At 36.8% G+C, this 20,943-nt stretch overlaps 1 protein-coding gene across 2 annotated transcripts in view; it reads right to left on the bottom strand.

Moving 5' to 3' along the window:
• Positions 1–20,943, bottom strand: part of Cntnap5a (contactin associated protein-like 5A) — a 982,002-nt gene that overhangs the window by 150,617 nt on the left and 810,442 nt on the right. For both annotated transcript variants that reach the window (XM_087580548.1, NM_001047865.2), the window contains 3 exon segments: positions 18,435–18,591; positions 8,289–8,416; positions 7,942–8,112 (listed from right to left, as the gene is read on the bottom strand). In XM_087580548.1, coding sequence (XP_087436674.1) covers positions 7,942–8,112; positions 8,289–8,416; positions 18,435–18,591 — 456 coding nt within the window.

The raw sequence follows: 20,943 nt of genomic DNA, 5'->3' as shown, positions 1-20,943 counted from the left end.
ATACACTTAAAGAATAGGACAGAAAGAATCAGACTGAACAAAAAATGAAAATAAAAACAATGACACCCTTGAGTTATTAATGTTTCTGCATTCTTGTCTTTCTACTTTTTATGCTTGTCTATGAATGTGGAGATCCACATGTGTGTGTGTGTGTGTGTGTGTGTGTGTGTGTGTGTGTGTGTGTGTGTGTGTGTGTGTATGTATTTAGGAATGATGGTATGTATGTATGTGTTTAATAAATAGAAAAGTAGATACATAGGTAGGTAATAGATGGGTAAATAATAGTTAAATAGGTAAGTAGATAGATAGATAGATAGATAGATAGATAGATAGATAGATAGATAGATAGATAGATATGCATATACTTGTCGGAGCATATGGAGGCTAGAGATCACCTCAGATGTTGTTACTCCAGTGCTATCTACTATACTTTTCTGAAGCAGTTTCTCGTTACCCTGGGCTCACAGATGAGGTTACACTGGTTGACCCAGGGGTGTCTAGGGAATTATACTCTCTCCTTCTCTCAATACTGGGATTACAAGAACAAGATACCACAGTTGAATTTTCACTGAAGGTCAAATTCAGGTTCTTATGCTTACAAAGCAATTGCTTGTCAGTTAAATCATTCTCCCAGGACTGGTTTCTGTTTGTGTTTTCATTTTTTCAATTATTATTACTTAATTTTATGTGCTTAAGTCCTTTATGGGCAAGTATGTTTTCATGCAACATGGATGTCTCATATTTACGGAAGCCAGTTTGAGGCAATTTGCATTACCATGTAAATGGCTGGAATTATCATGTAAATGCTGGGAACTGAACAGGTCTTCCATAAAAACAAGTGATGTTAGCCATTGAGCCATCTTTCTGTCCTTAGTATCTATTTTTTATTAAAGATTTGAGTAAAATTCTCCCTAAATGCTTAGTCTAAGTTTCCCATCAGACAGGATACCATTACAGGAAGCTTGTAGCTCAGCTCTGCCTGACACATTCTGTCTCCATTCTTGTCTGTACTGACCTTGGCTAGACCATGAATCTTGTGTACTATATGATCTGATTGCTGTCTCTCACACCAAATAGTCTGCAAGCTGTAGAACAACGATTTTTAACCTGTGGGTTGAGACATTTTTGGTAGAAGGACCCTTCCTTTATGGTCATATATCAGATACCCTGCATATCAGATATTTACATTATTATTCATAACAGTAACAGATAGCAATGAAAATAATTTATTCTTGGAGTCACCACAACACAGCTCTATTAATGGATGGTGTTATTAGAAAGGGTAAGAACTACTGTTGTAGAGGAAACATTACTTATCACAGACACAAACACAGACACTAGCAATGGTGCTTGGGTATAGCAAACTCTTTCTTGCTTTCTGTGAAGTACCACCCTCAGCATGGAGACAGGTTCTGAGAAAAGACATGTCTAGGAGTGGCAAAAGAAATGATTTGAAGTCAAACTTCAAACGGTGTGTCTAAGCTGGCTGTATTGTACAGAAATGTCTTTTGGAACTGCCCTCTCCCTCTCAGGTCTCCTTCTCCCTCTCCTTCTTCCCCCCCACCATGTGTGTGTGTGTGTGTGTGTGTGTGTGTGTGTGTGTGTGTGTGTTCTACTCTGTGCTAGAAAGATTTTTCTTACTATTCTAAAATCTCTCTGGTTAAGACAACTCTTTCATGTAGAAAAATTCTCAAAGCTATGTGGACAACTCAAGTGTTTTCTGACCAATGTCAGAAAAGGTGTTATAAAAAAATTATTCACTTTTTTGACTAAGTTAGAAATACAGTTAGAACAATTCGTGAAGAGCTATTTTTGCTCTGCCGAGATCTCCAGAGAGCTCAGGTCTCTCTAGAGAAAATTCTAAAATTTTTCTGCTAGCTCATTTCAATGCAGACCAAAAGCCCAGTTATTTTATTTACATATCAATTTAGTTATTTATTTCAGGTTCACTTTTGCTTATCCTATGAATCAACATCCTGTGAACCCAGCCCTTTGATTCTCAGGAAACAGCAAGCATACGGTATTTTTTTTTTAACTATGAAAAAGAATTGAGAGATGTGTCAGCTTTTGTTAAGCACAGATGATAAGCTAGTTGGGGGGACTCTGCCCTGAAGTTGCCATTTCCAACACACCTGGGCCTAACCTTGCTCTGTGTTAGGATGACCCTCAACTCAAGGATATATCTGTCTTTGTAAGCATAAACAAAAAAAAATTAGCTGAGTGTGATCTTTTAGTATCACCACTTCATAAATCTTTTTATCTCCTTTCTTAGTAATTTTCCTACAAGTTGGCCCATACTACCACTGCTTTTGTTCCTTCTGACTCGCAAAGCCCTTCATATAATTCATATTGCATAGTTAAAAAAGTGTATCTTTCAAATGCATGGAGAATCGCACTAAGGTTCTGTCACAGGGGCATTAACCATGTCACTTTGTCCACTACAAGGCCATTCTAGGCTGGGAAGCAACTGTGGAGGAACACGTGCTCAGTGCAAATCCAGCCCCCAGCCCTGTGCTTGTGTACATACAGATGTGGCGAAACCAAGACTGCACTCCTCAAAAAGAACATGTGCTGGTCCTGCATTTATCTTCAGCTGCTTTTGATTTTTACACCTGGGTTCCAGGATCCTTGTAAAACCTTTTTAAATGTTTAAATGTTTATCATCACTTTTCTTTATTTCAATAACTAATAATGTTTAAATCAATCATTCCTCCTCAATATGAAAGAGAATCAGTAAAATACAGTGTAACTAACATTATAGTAATTAATGCACGGAATAAGCCATACACTGCTAAGCATTTTCCATCACTGGATTCAGTTGAGCCTCATTAAACATGTTAAAGATGACAATTTCATCAATGAAGGAACTGAACACAGGTATAAAGTTGTCATGGTGTCTGTAATTACTAAGATTTAAACCTGGCAATATGTTCCAGAGCTTATACTTTTAACCCATGCCTTAATATCTTATATAGTTTATGTAGCCTCCCATGACTATGAATGCATAGTAGAAGTAAATACACACTGTTGCATATAAGATGCATGAGTGAACAAATGAATGAGTGAATGAATGAATGAATGAATTGGTACAGTAAGCCTACATCATATACTCCAGACTTTGTGATAGGCCTCAGGGGCAACCACATAATTTCATGGAACTGGATTTGTGATGCAGTCACACTAGCAAACTATCTCGAACTTTTCTATGCAACTATCTCACAGGAACATTTTCTCATGATTTGCTCCTTTATTGTCCAAGACAAATTTAAGAGGCCTTTGGATGGTGTCCATCAAGCCAGACCTAGATGCCAGGATGTTCAAAAATGAATGAAACATGATGAGCCTACTACTCTATTTTGTGAAGATTCTCAAAGGAATAGCCTGTAGAGTGGAATTCTTAGTAAGAGTTTGAAGAAGCGAAGTCTAGGAAAGGCCCTTGTTGTTTTATTACTCCACAGTAGGAATATATCACTGTACCCCAAAAGGAATCCTTTCATTCCTACTCTCTAGTGCCCTTCTCACTACTTAGTTCAAAGTTTCGTGAGGAGACATTCGTGCATTCTTGACTATTCATCCAGGGCAGGGATGGTGACACCTCTGTATTGTGCTGGTCAACTCATTAGTGAACTATACAGCTAAAAAAGTTGAGTGGATTTATGAACGTGTTAGAGTCCATTTATGAGAAGGTATAAGATTCCCATGGCTAGTTAGCTACTCTAATAGCCTGTGATCTCATTTATTAAATGATAAATATAAGTTCAGTAAACAATGCTTAACTGCTTTAGAGATACGGCCTCTTGAAAAGTCAATAGCTGCTTTTATTCTTGTATTTCACAAACACATTCTGATACATTGTTGCTAGAATTCCCTGAAGAACCCAAACCTCAGACCTGGATAGAAATAATTTTGTCTTCTTATTTGATTTAAAATTCTTGACTCTTCACTGATAAAAGCAGGAAAAAGAAATTGGTGGAATAGAGAAGGTGTGTTGATCCCATGTCTAGCCTCTTCTGATCCTTGTCCCTGTGGACAACCTTAATACTCATTGTGATAGTTAATCTAAATTGTCACCTTGACATGACATAATGTCCCCATACTGAAAAATGGGAATGTTCATGCAAGGTTTGGCTCAGCAGTTAAGAGCACTGACTGTTCTTCCTGAGGTCCAAAGTTCAATTCCCAGCAACCACATGTGGCTCATAACCATTTGTAATAGGATCTGATGCATTCATCTGGTGTGTCTGAAGACAGCTACAGTGTATTCACATACATAAAATGAATAAATAAATCTTTTAAGAAAAAATGATTAGGTTAGCAGACCTTAGAAGATCTTCTCTAAATATAGGCTATATAATTTCTTAGGGTTTGGAATATCCTCAGCTAAATAAAAATTTAAAATTAAAGGAAAAAAAAAACAGACAAAAGACTGAGCACCAGCATTTACTTCTCTCTGTGCCCTGATTACAGATTCAGTGTGACTATCTGTTCTAAATGTTTTGGTACCATGCCTTCTCTGTTATTAAGAACTATATACTTAAGTTCTGAGCCAAAAAGAACCCTTTGTCTCTTAAGTTGTTTCACTAAAGTATTTTCCACAACAAGAAAAATAGCTAATCAGACTGTCTTCCCTATCTGCAAGTTGGAACAGTAATCACAGTGATGCCCAGAGATAATAAATATTGTTTGATTGATGATGAGAACATAGTTTATTATAAAACCAATCTAATCATTTATCAACACAGTGAAATTTAATTATTAGTAATTTTAACTTTTATGATACAGAGTACTCTGGGGATGGGACTATAGCTAATCTGACCTACTAAATTTGCTAAAAGAAAATTCCAAATAAACGGTGTACAAGGTTTCTTGCCATAAACACTTTAGCATAAAAAAGTCCATCTGTGAGGGAAGAACATGAGTGGGAGAAGGGAGGAAGTGGAGATTGGGTCAGATAGGGGGAAAGAAGGGAGAGATCTCAAACTGACAGGACAAAGAACAATGAACGGAAATATGCAGCTATGAGGGTGGGGTAGGGGTGGAAGGATAAAATCTCTAGAAAGTCCCAGAGAACTGAAATGTGAGAGGTTCTAGGATTCAATGGGGATGACCTTAGCCAAAATGATCAACAGTGGAGGAAAAGAACCTGAAGAGACCACATCTAGTGGCTCACAATAGAGGAATGGATTCACTGTCATACATTCAAAAATTTTGACCCAATTTTGTTCCCGTCTAAAAGAAATACAGGGACAAAAATGGAGCAGAGATTGAAGGAAAGGCTACCCAGTAACTGGCCAAACTTGAATTTCATCTGATGGGTGGGTATTAAACCCTGACACTATTACTGATGCCATGTTGTGCTTGCAGACAGGAGCCTATCATGGCTGTCTTCTGGAAGGCTCTACCAGAAGCTGAGTGAGACAGATGCAGATTCACACAGCCAACCACTGGCTGAAGTTGGGACCTCTATAGGAGAATTAGGGAAAGGATAGAAGGAGCTGAAATGAATGACCCCATAGGAAAATCAATAGTATCAACTAAACTGGTTCCCTAGGAGATCCCAGAGACTAAGCCAGCAGTCAAAGAGCATACATGGGCTTGTTCATGGCCCCCAACACATATGTAGCATAGGACTGCTTTGTCTGTTCTCAGTGGGAGAGGATATGAATAATCCTGTGGAAACCTGATATACCAGGGAAGGAGGCTATGCAGATGGGTGTAAGTGGGTGAGTTATGGTTGGGTGTGGGGGGAAGACAGGGTGGAGCACCCTCTTAGAGTCAAAGGGGAAGGATATGAAGGACTCTTGGAGTGGGGACCTGGAAATGAGGCAACATTTGGAATGTAAATAAATAATATTTTTCTAAGAAGTCCATCTATTTCAATGAGTAATGTGATTGTATCAATAGCGAATATGATGGTTTTGAAATTTTGTTTGAGCTTTATTTTCTTTACAGCAGTAGTAACAACAGCAATAATACTAATAATTTATCAACCACAAGGCCTTAAAATTTTTTGATTTTATGTTTACATATTGATTTTATTTGACTGATAAGGACTGAACTCTGAGTCTTGTGTTTGCCAATCCTTTATTTTACTACTGAACTACATCCCCAGACTTAGGTCTAATGCTGAAAAAATTGAATACCAATTGTGTGTGCTTAGTAAGTACTATTTGATGGTATAATGATAGTAAACAACAAACAATTACATGATAGTTTTGTGTTTTTTTTTAATTTAGTACTTATTTAATTTTTAAAAAGTGTATAGCACAAGGAAACAGTGCATTTGGAATGTAAATAAATAGGATCAACTAAGGTTGATATTCCACTTGTGCTACAAAGTATAAACAAACTGGACACTGATCTGTAATTAACATTCAATCATTGCTCATTAACTTGTGATAATACAACGTAACATTGACTGTGGGTTTAGTGAATGAAAAGCCTGCAGGCCCAGATATTTATTAAGTATATATTGAAGTTCTTATGCTCATGTTAGGAAATGGCTAGCACTCATCATGCTTTTCTGTTAGGTATAAAATATTTTTATTTAACACCAAAATCACAGAGCTTCCTCCATTAATATGTCTGGGGTCACTGGACTATAAAAAAGAAAAAAAGTAGCATAGAGACACTTTCTTTCCTGTATGTAGTCTGAAACTACAAAAGAAACACTTAGTTGCTGATTTATGTGCTGCATACTCACAAATTCCTCCACCATTACCTCCTAGAAATGGACTTTGTTGAACTCTCAAATTTCCAATATCTGTGGTTAAAATGTCTGCTTTCTTTTCAAGGATATCTCATGCAGTTACATCACTGTCATTTGGTCAATGAGCTCACTCAGACTATTGGAAAATATCCATGTAGACAAGGTTATAGGGTAGTGAAGGACAAGCTCAAGCAGATATGGCAAGAGCAGAGTAAAAGCCAGGTAGATACAGGTAATGGAGACCATTCAGTGCAAAAACCCCATAAGCAAGAGAGAGATGAAAATGTGTTTAACATTATAGGTGTTTATATATCTGTGTGTTTGTTTGTGTCCATTCACAGATATGCTGGTATACATGTGTACAGAGATGTTTATTCATGTTTGTTCACGCTCCCGGAGAGGCTAGAGAACAGACAACATTGGTGTCATACCTTAGGATGTCTCCTAACCTTGTAGTGTGAGGCATTTCACTGGCTTAAAAGGATTTTTTTATCTCCCCCAAAGTAGGATTATAATTACCTACAACTACACCACATCTGCCTTTTTATTTTTTACATGAATTCTCGGGTTCAGTTTCTCTTGCTTGCAGAATCAGTGCTACAAAGACTGGTCTTTCTCTTAAGCCCTCTATACCTATCTCTATCTGAACCAGGAACTCGCCAATCCTGCTAAATGAGCAGCAGTGCTCTGCTAGTTTGTGCTCCCTCTGTCATGTCTAAGGCATTCCTAGCTATGTTACTTGGGTTCTGAAGAACTGAACTCACGTGCTCATTCTTGCATGAAAGTCCTTTACTGGTTGAACTGTCTTCCCAGCTCATAAAAAAAAATGGACTTCTGAAGCATGGGTATAACTGTAAAGTGGGTCCTGAATATGAAGAGAATGGAGAATAACAGCCATCCTGCTTCCCTTAGAGTGTAATGTTACAGTGTGGCAGCTTAAAGTGACAGCTAAGAAATAATTGCTCTTAATAAAGAGTGGAGCCTGCAAAAGATACTCACATTCATAGCTCTTTTTGCAATATACATATCCTGATGAAATAATGACAAAGGCTGATAGAACATAATAAATCCTAACTCAATCCGATGGAATTGACAGCTTCAGTGGTAATTTTCCTGATAAACAGTGATGTTTGCTGGACATTGAAAACCTGTACTGATGGTTGGTGGCATAGATAAAGTAAAACCCTAGTCTGTGAACCACTGACATTGAACTCATAGAGGAAAACACTTACAGCTCATTTCAAGTCGGAGGAAGTCTTTAATGCCAAGGTTTTCTAGAAAAACTCCAGATAAAGCGGTGGTTTTAAAAAAGAAAGAAATGTCAGCGCTGAATTCTGCATGGAAGGTAGGAAAGTGGAGGTAAGAAGCTTCCGTAGAAAATGAGACGGCGTTCCAGAAGTGCCCTGAAAAGCAGAGAAGCCTTAAACATGTCTGGTTTGTTTTTAATGGGATATGAAAAAGCAATGGGCTTCTGGGTAATTTTCATGCCAGGGAAGACACTGAATGGAAAAGGGATAAGGGAGTCAAAATATTCTATGCTTCTGTTTTTCAGAGAATGGGGGAGAGTAGTTTTACTCACGGTCACCATTGCAACGTAAGGGGCCAATTCTCCAAGCAGCTTCTGAGTTTGATCGGTTGGTATCCGTAATAATTACATGAGTTACAGGCAAATGATCTTTCAAGGAAAACAAGCCAGTGTTGTTTGACCTGTAAAACATAAAATTCGGGGAGCAGAGGAGGTAAAAAGAAGGTTAAAATGTAGATTATACAGAGATACTCTGCTAAGACCGCTCCTTTGCAAAGGGACTTGGATTGAATGCAATTTGGCTAGGGTTGGAAAGAGCATAACAGAAGGTGACTTATTTTTGGCCTGTGTGAATAATTAGAATACCAATTACAGAAGTCATGGCTTAGATCCAAACAACACTGGATTTTTTTACCTTCCTTTCAGTAACACAAGTAGTTTACAAATATCACAGTGTTGATTGTGGTCTAGAGGAACTGAATGTTCGCTACAGCATTAATGAGATAATTAAACATCACTTTACTTTCCCATAAAAGAATATCTTACATCTGAGAACCGAGTTGGAGTCCAAGGACTTGGCTGAATCACCTGCCATTGGGTTTTAATCAGGTTTGAATATTCATTATCACATTTTTAGTTGTGTTAAAATGGATCTCTTTAGTTATTTGCTTGCTTTTTGCTTTGTTCCTTACAAAGAACTTGCTGGTTAATGGCTCTGGCTTTGTTCTCGTTAATTATCCAAATAAGGAATTACCTAGGTTTCTCTTGATACAAAAAAAGATTAGAAGAATCCAGTGTTTCTTCCTCTTTTAAAGCTGACCTTGGAATCAAGGTAAAGATGGAACCACTTGGTAGAGCATAGGATTTGGAAAAGAAAACCTGATATTGCATTGTTCAGATACCTTTGTCAGTCCAGTATGCTTGGAGTGTGAGCATAAAGACCTGAATCTGGATCTTCTGACCATACACAAAATAAACCTGCCCTATAGCACTCACTTTTAATCATATGCTTGGGTAAGTGGAGACAGGCAGATCTCTGGGGATTACATCATTGAACTGGTGAGCTCCAGGACAACAAGAAGCCCCGTCTCAAAAAAAAAAAATGAGGTATACTTTACAATATCCAAGAGAAAATAACACAGAAGCTGATTGTTGAGCGAAATATTTTAAAAAATAAATTCTGGTGGCAGGTTCTCTACCTGCCACAATAGTTTTATTCCCAAATACAAGATACACACACACACACACACACACACACACACACACACACACACATACTTAATATTGCAATATGCTTTACGCAGCACAATTACTGGGCTTGTGTCTAACCTCCATTACCTCCCACCCCATAATTCCAAGTTTCTACTTACTAACTTCTGTGTTCTACTTTGGCTGCTTTGGACCCAGAAGGCTGCACAACTGGACTGGTCAGAAGCCTGGTATTCTAAAAAAAAATACCTCTGTCTGTCCTCCCCAACTATTAGTTGTTGGCAATCTTTTCTTTACTAATCAGAACCAACTGGGGCCAGGTTCCCAGAAACTATGTGCAGAAACTCATGTAAGCACTCGTGTATTTGGGGAAACATATTTAACCTTTGTAATATGCAGCCACATTTTCTACATTTTGTCCATTTAAAAAAAGCTCCTTTCTTTCAATATGATGAACATAATTATAATAACAATTATGTAAATTATAAGGTATAATACATAGAATATCCAGTCCATCATATTTGGCAATCGAGATAAAGTATTCTATCATCTATCATAACGTACAGATTTTACAGTTCTATACCTGCATTATGTTTGATTTTAACATGGAATATCATCTGAAATACATCCTTCAAATCTAGAATATCATTAATATTAAATAACTGCAGTTCAATTATGAGACGGTACGTAATCTTCAACTCTATCAGAAACCTGAAAAAGAATTAAATATTACCTGAATATGTAGGAAGCACAAGAGATAGCTTCTAAAACTTACACAATTAGTAGAAACAGCTGACTGTCTAGACAGTCCTTATATAATGTTGGAACATCTGTCTTCAGTCTTCTGGCCCAGAACCATCTGACAGACATTAAGTGAAGCAGGACTTATGAATGACTACCTTACCTGTTGTGGCAGAGCTTAATAGTTGCTTATCCCCCACCTTTGTGTACTCTTTTGGACAGTAATTGTCTGAAGAATTAAATTAGGGTATTTCTTACCCAGTAGCAAGCATGTCACAAATGAGGAGATTCTAATAAGGTAATAATGCTCAATAGCTTCTTTGAAATGGGATGGCAATGCTATCAGGAGTAGATATGTCTCCTAATCAAAATATTTATTAATAATCAAATAATTACAAATGCCATAATCTGTGGATCTCTGATGCTTTATAGACTATCTATATATAGTATACCTGAACTATAAAACCTTGACTACTCCTATCTATTTACTATTTGAATAATATTGGAAACACTTTATTGTAATTAAATCAAGATTTAACATTACCATGAGCTTACTATTTGACTTTTAACTTGTCCTACTTAATCATCCTAAACTGTTTGTAATAGCAGCTATTAGAAGGACAGAGTGTAAGCCTTGTATTCTTAATTGAGTTGCATATGCATAATGCCTATTTAAGAGTAATAAAATTAATTTTAAATTTTGTGTCAATATATAAATATTTATACCAATGAAAGCCATAAACCTGTATCCGTACTTAAATTCTGTACCAATGTAAGAAACATAACTTACATAATTCTACATCAAAATGTAAAGATTTCTACCAATTTAAGATTATGGCTATAAAATGTTTTAAGAGTAAATTTATTAATCTATTCTCATATATCTAATTTCTTCTAATATTACTCTACTCTTTATATAACTTAAACTACCATTATTTCTCCCTTCTATCCTTAAGACTTTAAAAATATTTTTTAATAGAATGTAGCTGCTTGCATTATAAAGGCTGATTATGTTCCTCCAAATCTGCTTGCATGAGTCTGCACATAGCTTCTGGGAAAATGCCCCCAGTTGGTTCTGATTGGTAAATAAAAGATGCCAATCACTAATAGCTAGGGAGTTCAGACAGAGGCAGGTTATTTAGAATATACTGAGCTTGGGACCAGGATGAAAAAGGAGATCCACCATGCTGGGAGAATGTGGAAGAGAGGAGAGATGTCATGCTTGAAATATACATCTCCTGAAGAGTACAGGACAGACAGGCTTGGTCGACATGTGAAGGCGCTGGCAGAGCAAGGTCAAGAGTATAGCCCAGTTGTGCTATCCTTTGGGTCTCAAGGTAAGTCAAGATAGAACAAAGAATTTAGTAAGTAGTAACTTGGAATTATCAGTGGGAGGTAGTAAAGATTAGGCAGTGCCCAAGCTATTGTGCTGCCTAAGGCATATTACAAATATGAAGTGTGTGTGTGTATTTTTTTATTTGGAAACACAATCCATTGAGGTGGGTAGGGAACCTGATGATGAGATTTTATCTATTAAATACTTAATTCTACAGCTGACATTACAGGTTTCCACATGTACACAGATACATGTTCACATGTACCAGCAAACCCAAATAAATATGCATACCTGTACTCATACACAGACACCACCAAGAATTGAAATAATGTAGGGGGTAGGAATTAATCAGGTACATAGTATTCATGAATGACATTTTCAAAAAATAAATAAACCAATGCTTTGAAAAATAGTAATGCAAATTTAATTAAGATAAATTGCCATTATATGTGTGTACTACTCTGTCCATTAGCAAATGTTAAAACTGTCTCAGAAATACCCAGGAATTTCTTAGGATCCCAGAATAGGAAGTGCAAGAAGCAAGTCGCTGTTTTGCTTTCCTAAGTATCTGACTCATGTGTTTGAGATAGTTCCTAGCTATGTAGTGTGGGTGAGTAATATCCTTTCTGCGACACTTTGTATATTGGGTAAACATATGAATAGCAGGTTGCAGACGATTAAATGAGTTTTTCAGCTGCTGTGCCCAGTGTCTGGGTTAAACACCCAAAACTAATCTACCTGACATTTTAGTTTTCCTCTTTGTTCCTGAACTACTCTGTGGCCTAAGACAAGACAATTTAATCTTAGGAATCCAGCTATGATACTGGATGGAAGAGTTGTTGTCACATACCACATGTGGAAAATTAAATTTTAAGATTTAGAATAAGCTCATGAAATTTGTAGAAATACACTTAATAATTGATCTGTTATAAATAAATGAAATATCCACCTGAACCATTTTTCTACAGCCCTATTCAAAATACAAAGTAACACATAACATAAAATATGTACCTTGAGTATGTATATTCAGAATCCATTCAAATGTTAAGACTTTGCTTCAGCTAAAAAGCACATCTATACATCTCATACACACACACACACACACACACACACACACACACACACAAAGTTAAAAAAAAGCCCTTCCAAATGCCATAGAAATTTTTATATTTGGTTTGATGATTAACTCACATTATCAGGAATGATTTTTTATGGAAACTTTAAGCCGTAAAAATAATCTATTTTAGCTTTCCAGATAATAATGTTTTCCACAGTGAACTGGGTTTTCTGATAATAATTAACAGTTGAGAGAATCCCACACCAAATCTTCAATTAAGACTCTCTTCCAAGTAATTGTAGGTTACAGAAAGTTGATGTGAAAACTTACAACTACATTGCTGAATACAACTGATACATAATAGTGAAGAAAGATGTACCCAAGTCATCTGCATCTAAAAAATGGTGAGTCACAATTGTGTGCCATGTAAACTATTAGTTTTATCATTTAATTTACTGGTGCTGTGACTGAAACTGATGGTATCCAACAAGGCATTTACTTCTGGCAATGCTGGACAATACCTGTTTTCACATCTAAAATGAAACTTCTAAAACCCCTTTTCTCAGTAAACTGGATGTGAAATTGTATTTCCAGGCTTTGAATTCAAGTGTGGATTTCAAAATATTAGCAAATCAGTGTGTGAAAATACCTTCATATACCACTAACGGAGAGCAGCTCCTTCTGGCTGGAGGCTGGTACATCACGATGTAGTTACTATCTTCTATAGACATTGCTGTATGCATGGCAACAGCCCTGAGTCCTGGAGCTGTCCTTAGTTGGTCTCTGACTGACCTTCCCATTTTATTCACACAGGCTTTCTCCGCACATAATTCAAATGATTGAGTTTCAGTTTGCTAATTTGCGATCATTGCAAGACTGATTCCCTAGGATCACATCTCGGTCACCTTGGCAGATGCTATGGGAGACCACGGCCTCCTCCATTACATACTCAAAGCTCAAGTAGGTCCATTCACAGCATGGCAAAGTTACCATAAGCTCCATTATAAGGTAATTTGGGTTTTCAGATATATCTCTTTACTCTATGCCGAATTTGATAGTTCAAAAAATTTAGTTATGCTGGCAAAGTATTTCTTTCTTAGTGTTCATCCTTTTATTCCATGTGTACATTTACCTATTGTTTTATAAACATAAATGTAATATAGAAACAAATATAGTCTTTAAAATTAATTTAGGACTTTGTACTATAACAGAAAATAATAATAAATAACTATGTAGTTTTTTTCAAACTGACTATATACCAATTCTGATAGATGTGAAGATTATTTGCTAACTGAGCTAGCAGTCTCCAAAAATGGCTATTCTGCTTTTCACTATCTTTAAAAATAAAATCCTGATCTGAGGTCTAAAGAGGCTGAATGATTTAGATCCTTTAGTTCACAAATGGCACATCTACAATTTGATTACCCTATTCCATAATAAAAACTTAGTTAGGAATTTATTACAGCTAGTATGCAGATTATCCATAACATTACTACTGGGGAAAAAAAAGAACACCTGTACGTGATAAGTGCATGATCAGCTCATAATCTCAGTGCTGTGGATATGCAAAGAAAACCAGATTCGCTCTTTTCCTTGAGCATAATAATAATAATTCTCTTCTTTAAATACACAGTCACTGCAATTGTCCGAGTCATCCATGTTCTTTTCCATGGGTTTTGGAAGCACAAAGAACAAGGAACACTGAAGAAAATGAGGAGTATACTGTCATATCAAGTCTGTTCTGAGCCCTAGCAATGGCTCCAGAACTTTTTCAGCAAGAAGAAACTGAAGTCTCTCTCTGTTTGACTGTGTGAGGCCCTAGTGAGTGCTGACTACCTCTCTTCCTTTCACTGCATGAATTATGTCTTTGGTGATGTGATAAAGGTTTGTTGGGCTCACAGTTCAGGGGTACTGTTCACCAGGGTGCCATGAGCTTGAGGCAACTGGTCACAGCACAGTCTGCATGAAAAGTAGTAAATGCTGGTACTTAACTTCCTTTTCCCTTTTTAATCTGTCTAGAACCCCAGAATCCAGCATGGTCCTTCAATTTCAGTTGAGTTATTCATGCTTATCTCCTTGGTGATTCCAGATCATGTCCAGTTGGCCATTCATGTTAACCATCCTATAACTGTGCTATTCTCTCAAGAAAAGTGTAGTTGTCTACACACACTGCATTGTCAGAGCATTTCACTGGGTATTGACTCTGTTGGAATCTGCATAATGACCAATATCTCCTCAGTTATTCTGCTTGATCAGTCACGGTTCACCCTCTAATAATTCTAATATGCAGTTCTAGTCAATAAAATAATGTATACAACAAAAAACAATATAAATCAGAACTGAAGTATTTTGTTACTACAGTATCTGTTAGTAGCAAAAAGTCATTCACAAGTTAATTTGTATGTGGTAGATGGAAAATAAGTAATGATAAAAGCAGAATACAGAGGAGTGTACACTCATTAAATGTGGCAGGATGTCTTAACTTGTATGATGCTTTAGTGAATCCAAGGAAAAGAATTGGAACATTTTTGTTTCTGGAAGAATTACATTGAAAATAATTACACTTAATTTGAATCACATTTTGTAAGAACAAAACATGCAGTTTAAAAATACTGAGTGTCTATGAAATACTTATATTTGGAGACATTCTACATTATGGTGAGGTGGGATGTCAGGGACCTTCCCTCTTCCACACGGATTTCAGGGGGCTGGTATTACACAGGTCTTGTGCAGTGAATCCATTAGTGAAAGAGATACATCATGCCCGGACAACATCTTTTTTCCTGCATATTTCTCATTCTTTGGCACGTAATTTTCCCCAATTCCTCTTCTGTGTTGTTTCCTGAGCATTGGATAGACTTGCTTTTCCATGTAAAGATGAGTACCTCATCATTCCACTCTCAACACTGAGACCAATTTCAGATTTTTGCATTTTCCATACTCCATTAAGTAGCCCCTCACTCACACTTGGGTGAGCAACTCTAGTTAAATTCAGGAACCACAGATAAAATGGAGATATGAAGGTAAAAAGCAGTGAGCTTACTGAGGTTGACTCCACCAGAGTAGGATGAGGATGAGAGACAGGAATAGAAAATTATGGAAATTCATTATAGAAATGCACGACACTATCAAAGAATGAAATTTAAAAAAAATATTTTGCACATGAGATATGTATATATGAGGATTTGAAGTGCTAGTGAGGTGAGAACTTCTCTTTTTTATTTTTATATCCTGAGATTTTTGAATATCTTACAATAAAGGTATATTTTTAAAATAAGCCTTAACGCTACACATTTAGTAAAATAATTAACCTTATGTATCATTTAAATTGTGTCAGATCAAGACTTAGAACTGTAATGAAGTTGCAGAGCAGATAAAGAAGACAAAGGGCTCATTTCAAGGATTTAGTTTTGAGTGTGAGCTATACATAGCAATGAACTGTGGGCTTCATTTCTCAGGAGTGCCCTATATTCTTTCCAAAGACAAGGCTTCCCCATGGCTTGCAATTGCCCATTGGTCTAAGCTTTGGAGAGATATTGTAGGACTTGACAGATGACAGATGTAGAGAAACCTCTGTTCTACATCTTGATTGTGTGTGTGCACGTGCGTGTATGTATGTGGGTGTGGATATGTGTGTAATATATAATATACGTGGATATATAGGTTCAGCTATGTGCACGAATGTGCATAATATGTATGTACGTGTGAGTAGAGGTCAAAGGTAAACTTTGAGTGTCATTTCCTTGGAGCTCTCCATCTTGCCCAGACCTTGTCCTGTCTTCACTGGCTCATCACTGAAATGAGTGTGAATCATAATGTTTGTCTTATGTTACATAAGTTCTTGAGACCTGACTCAGATTCCCATGCTTATTCACCATGTGCTTTCCAAAGTAAGCTGGCTCCTCAGCCTCATTCATATTTCTTACAAACATTATAAAGATGTTTCACAGAGCAGAAGTGGGTGATAAGCTATTTATACTTAGAGTATTGACTTTTTATAAATGACAGCATAGCCACATTATTGAATCCATTTCCAGAAAGCTTTATTTAATGCTATTTTTGATAGAATACCAAATAATTCTATTACATCTAGAATTTTCCAATTTCTTTTTTTATTTTATTATTCTTGGATATTTTATGTATTTACATTTCAAATGTCATCCCTCCCCATTCTCCCATATTCCCTCCCCCACTCCCTGCTTCCATGGGGATTGTTCCTACTCCCACTTACCTATTTCCACCTCAATAACGTGACATTCCCTTATATTGGAAACAAGCCTTAACAGTACCAAGGGCTTTTCCTCCTATTGATGCTGGACCAGGCCATCCTCTGCTATATATATGGCTGGAGCCATGGGTCCCTCCATGTGTACTCATTGGTTGGTCGCTTAGTCCCTGGTAGCTCTGGTGTGGTGTTGATTGATATTGTTCTTCCTAGGGAGTTACAAACTCGTTCAGCTGCTTCAGGCCTTTCTTCAACTCCTCCATTCTGATCCATTGTTCAGTCCAATGGTTAGCTGCAAGCATCCTCATCTGTATCAGTAAGGCTCTGGCAGAGCCTCTCAGGAGACATCCCTATCTGTCAGCAAGCATTTCTCGGCATCAGCAATACTGACTAGGTTTGGTGGCTGCACACGGGATGGATCCCCAGGTGGTTCTTTGAATGAACTTTTCTTCAATCACTGCTCCTCTTTTTGTCCTGTATTTCCTCCCATGAGAATTTTGTTCTTTCTTCTAAGAAGGACTGAAGCATCCACATTTTGGTATTCCTTTCTCTTGAGCTTCATAAGATCTGTGATTTTTTTTTAGGCAATCCAAGCTTTTTAGTCTAGTATCCACTTATCAGTGAGTGCATACCATGTGTATAATTTTGTGACTGGGTTATCTCACTCAAGATGATATTTTCTAGTTCCATCCATTTGCCAAAGAATTTCATGTATTCATTGTTTTCAATAGCTGAGTAGTACACCATTGTGTAAGTGAACCAAGTTTTCTGTAGGCATTTCTCTGTTGATGACATCTGGGTTCTTTCTGGCTTCTGGCTATTATAAATAAAGATGCTATGAACATAGTGGAACATGTGTCACTGTTATATGCTGGAGCATCTTTTGAGTGTATGACCACCAGTGATATAGCTAGGTGCTCAGGTAGTAACTATGTCCCATTTTCTGAGGAACCTCCAGACTGATTTTTACAGTGGGTGTACCAGCTTGCAATCCCAACAACAATTAAGGAATAGTCCTATTTCTTCATATCCTTGCCAGCATCTATTGTCACTTGAGTTTTTGATCTTAGCCATTCTGACTGGTGTGAGGTGTAACCTCAGGGTTGCTTTGATTTGTAACTTCTCAGCCATTTGCTATTTTTCAGTTGAGAAATCTTTGTTTAGCTCTGTATCCCATTTTTAAATAGGGTTATTTGATTCTCTTGACTCTAACTTCTTGGGTTCTTTGTATATATTGGATATTAGCCCTCTATCAGATATAGAACTGGTAAAGGTCTTTTCACAATCTGTTAGTTGCCATTTTGTCCTATTGACAGTATACTTTGCCTTTCAGAAGCTTTGTAGTTTTATGAGTCCCATTAGTTGATTTTTCATCTTAGAGTATAAATCATTGATGTTCTGTTCAGGAAATTTTCCCCTCTGCCTATGTGTTCAAGGCAAATTTTCCAATTTCAATCATGGGTTATGCAAACTTCCTACTCTCCCTTTTGCAATTTTCTTTGATCTCTTAGGTTTATAATACCACTGTACCTTCTCCATTGAATTTGCTATCTGCATTTTTCTCTATAACTAGCAATTCTGCACACCAATTAACATTTCTTCCCACTGTAGGAAAACTGAAGTTCTACTTACCACTCATCCATGTCTGCATCACAATTGCAAAAATACGCATTGTCCAGGCAGCTCTCCTCAAGGCCACATCCACATTGCTGGACTCCCGGAACAGAACCTTCCCAGTAAGGGTGCCTTTCATTGGACCTGCCAATCCACCAAGTGAATGGGGTTCCGTCTGAAAGTCAAGATGTCTCACAAGTAAGAAGTGCAAGCTGAAAGGCTACAGAGGAGTTCACAGTGGTGTGTGTGTGTGTGTGTGTGTGTGTGTGTGTGTGTGTGTGTGTATAAAGGTTATCTTCTCCACCAACCCAACCCCTCTCTTTTCCATACTTTCTGGATTGCATCTTTTTCTCTTTTCTCCTTTATCTCTTTTGAGTTTCTATATGTTTTAAATGCATACTTATATACAAATTGACTGTGTACATCAAAAGATATTTTTATTAAAAGAACATAGCCAAAGGCTGATGAATGTCACCACTGATAATCAAGGACATAACTCAAATTGATAGATTAGACAATATCATAACTGATTTATTTGGACCAGTTTTAAAATATTAAAAGCCATACTTTATTTTTATGTGTAGCCTTCTAAAGTTTGTAGTTTAAATAATGCAGAATGGAATGAATTGATTTAGGCAGAGTAAGAAAATTTTCACTTTATAAAATCCCTTCCTTAAAAAAAAAGTTCTTAAAAAGTCACTTTAAGTTGGTCAGTCCCACATTGTGTTTTCAGTGACTAGTCAGTTTTGAGTGCTATTATACTAAAAGTCAGTGGAATTAAAAACAATTTTGAACGTTCACAACTACTACCTCAGAGGATTAACAGCATTTAGATACTTTTTGAATGCCAAGATGGTCTACTTATATAGAGAGATGAATTCACATATACATTATAAAACACACAAAAAATTACAACAGTCAAAACTAGAAAAAAATTACAATGTAGTCAAAATTAGAATAAAATGTTTTATATTCTCTTTCATAATCTGTGTGTCTTTTTTCCTGGGTCTGTTTTTCCACATCATCTTAATCACCTAACATTATTTTCATTTGGTCTTTTTATAAATTTTAAATCAGCTTTTAAACAACAATAGTACACACACACACACACACACACACACACACACACACACACACACATACCACACAACAATGTATGTATGTTGATAATATGATAGCCCTTGGGAGTTATCCAAACAAAATAACATAATAGGGGCCCAAATTAGCTAAACCTGTCTTCCTTTTAGTGAATTGTAAAGAGGTTGGAAAATAAGGTGAAATAAAATAAAGTAAAACTTATAAAAGGGAACCTGACCTAGGCTCCATTGATTTGTTTTTCCTCACAACAATGACAGAAGCAAAGTGACCTCATGCTCTAAGAGAAGTCATGAACCTTCAAAGGAAAATGAGCCTGTGAAGACAATACCCTAATGACCCAGGAAACACATTCTGAAACTGTGATTCACTGAGACATAAAAGAAAAAAAATAATTATCTTGGGTTCCTGATCTCTGTTGTCTGTAATGATTGTGAGTAGTACAGTAGCTTATAGCTACTACTCAGAAAATGATAGTTTATCCCAAACAAGAGCCAACACAGACATGGTGGCCCTGGGTACTATCTTGCTGAAGGCACCAGACATGGCTTCCCATTGCAATGGATATCATATTGTTTCTTGGCACATGCTAGACACCTAAAATAAAAATATCTCTGGTTCTTTAAATAATTTGCAAGATTTAAGATTCCACTGTTAAGGTTCAGCATACAGTGAAAATGGGACTGAGTGCTTTCCTAGAATGCAAGAAGTTCTGGATTGAATTCTCAACATCATACACACAAATTAGGCATAGTGCTGAATGCCTGAAATCCCAGTACTAGAAATATGGAGACAAGAGGATCCGAAGTTTAACATTGTATGTGGTTACATAAAGTCAGAGGCCAGCCTGGGCTACAAGAGGCACTGCCTCAAACTAAACCAAACTACAATTCCACATAGGCAAGTTTTTGTTGTTCTTTGACATTCTTTATATTCCTACTGTCTCTATCTACATATACAAAGCATGCACTTCCTCTCAATTGTTCACACAATTAAATCTTCCAGATGTCATTGCGGCAAATGAGCATAAGAATATATTTAGAAGTCTGATACTATAAACCTTGAGAAAAATGGAGCGAGGTCTCTATGAAAAACACATTTATTTGGGGGTGCTAATTCCTAAGAAGAGCTGCTGGAAATATCCACCTTCCTCCCACCTCATCTGCCTAAATTCCACAGCTCCTTTCACACTATCTTCTGCTTAAGTTTCCCCATGTAGATGTCTGCTAACTAGGACATTTCTCCTAAGGCTACCACTAAATAACCCAAACATCTCTCTCATCTCAAGCAACTCAGTCATCTTTAAAAACTTCAGATGAATTGTCTTCCTGCTTAACCCCTGGCTAGATAAGCTACACTTTAGTGGCTGGAAAGTTGACAGCTTATTTCATTTTAACTGTACACAAAGAAAGAAAATGGAAGAAAACAAAAC

Source organism: Rattus norvegicus, chromosome 13 (genome assembly GCF_021556685.1).
Source record: "Rattus norvegicus strain SHRSP/BbbUtx chromosome 13, alternate assembly SHRSP_T2T, whole genome shotgun sequence".
In the NCBI taxonomy this organism is placed as follows: Eukaryota; Metazoa; Chordata; class Mammalia; order Rodentia; family Muridae; genus Rattus; species Rattus norvegicus.
This window is presented reverse-complemented; position numbering and strand designations above follow the sequence as displayed.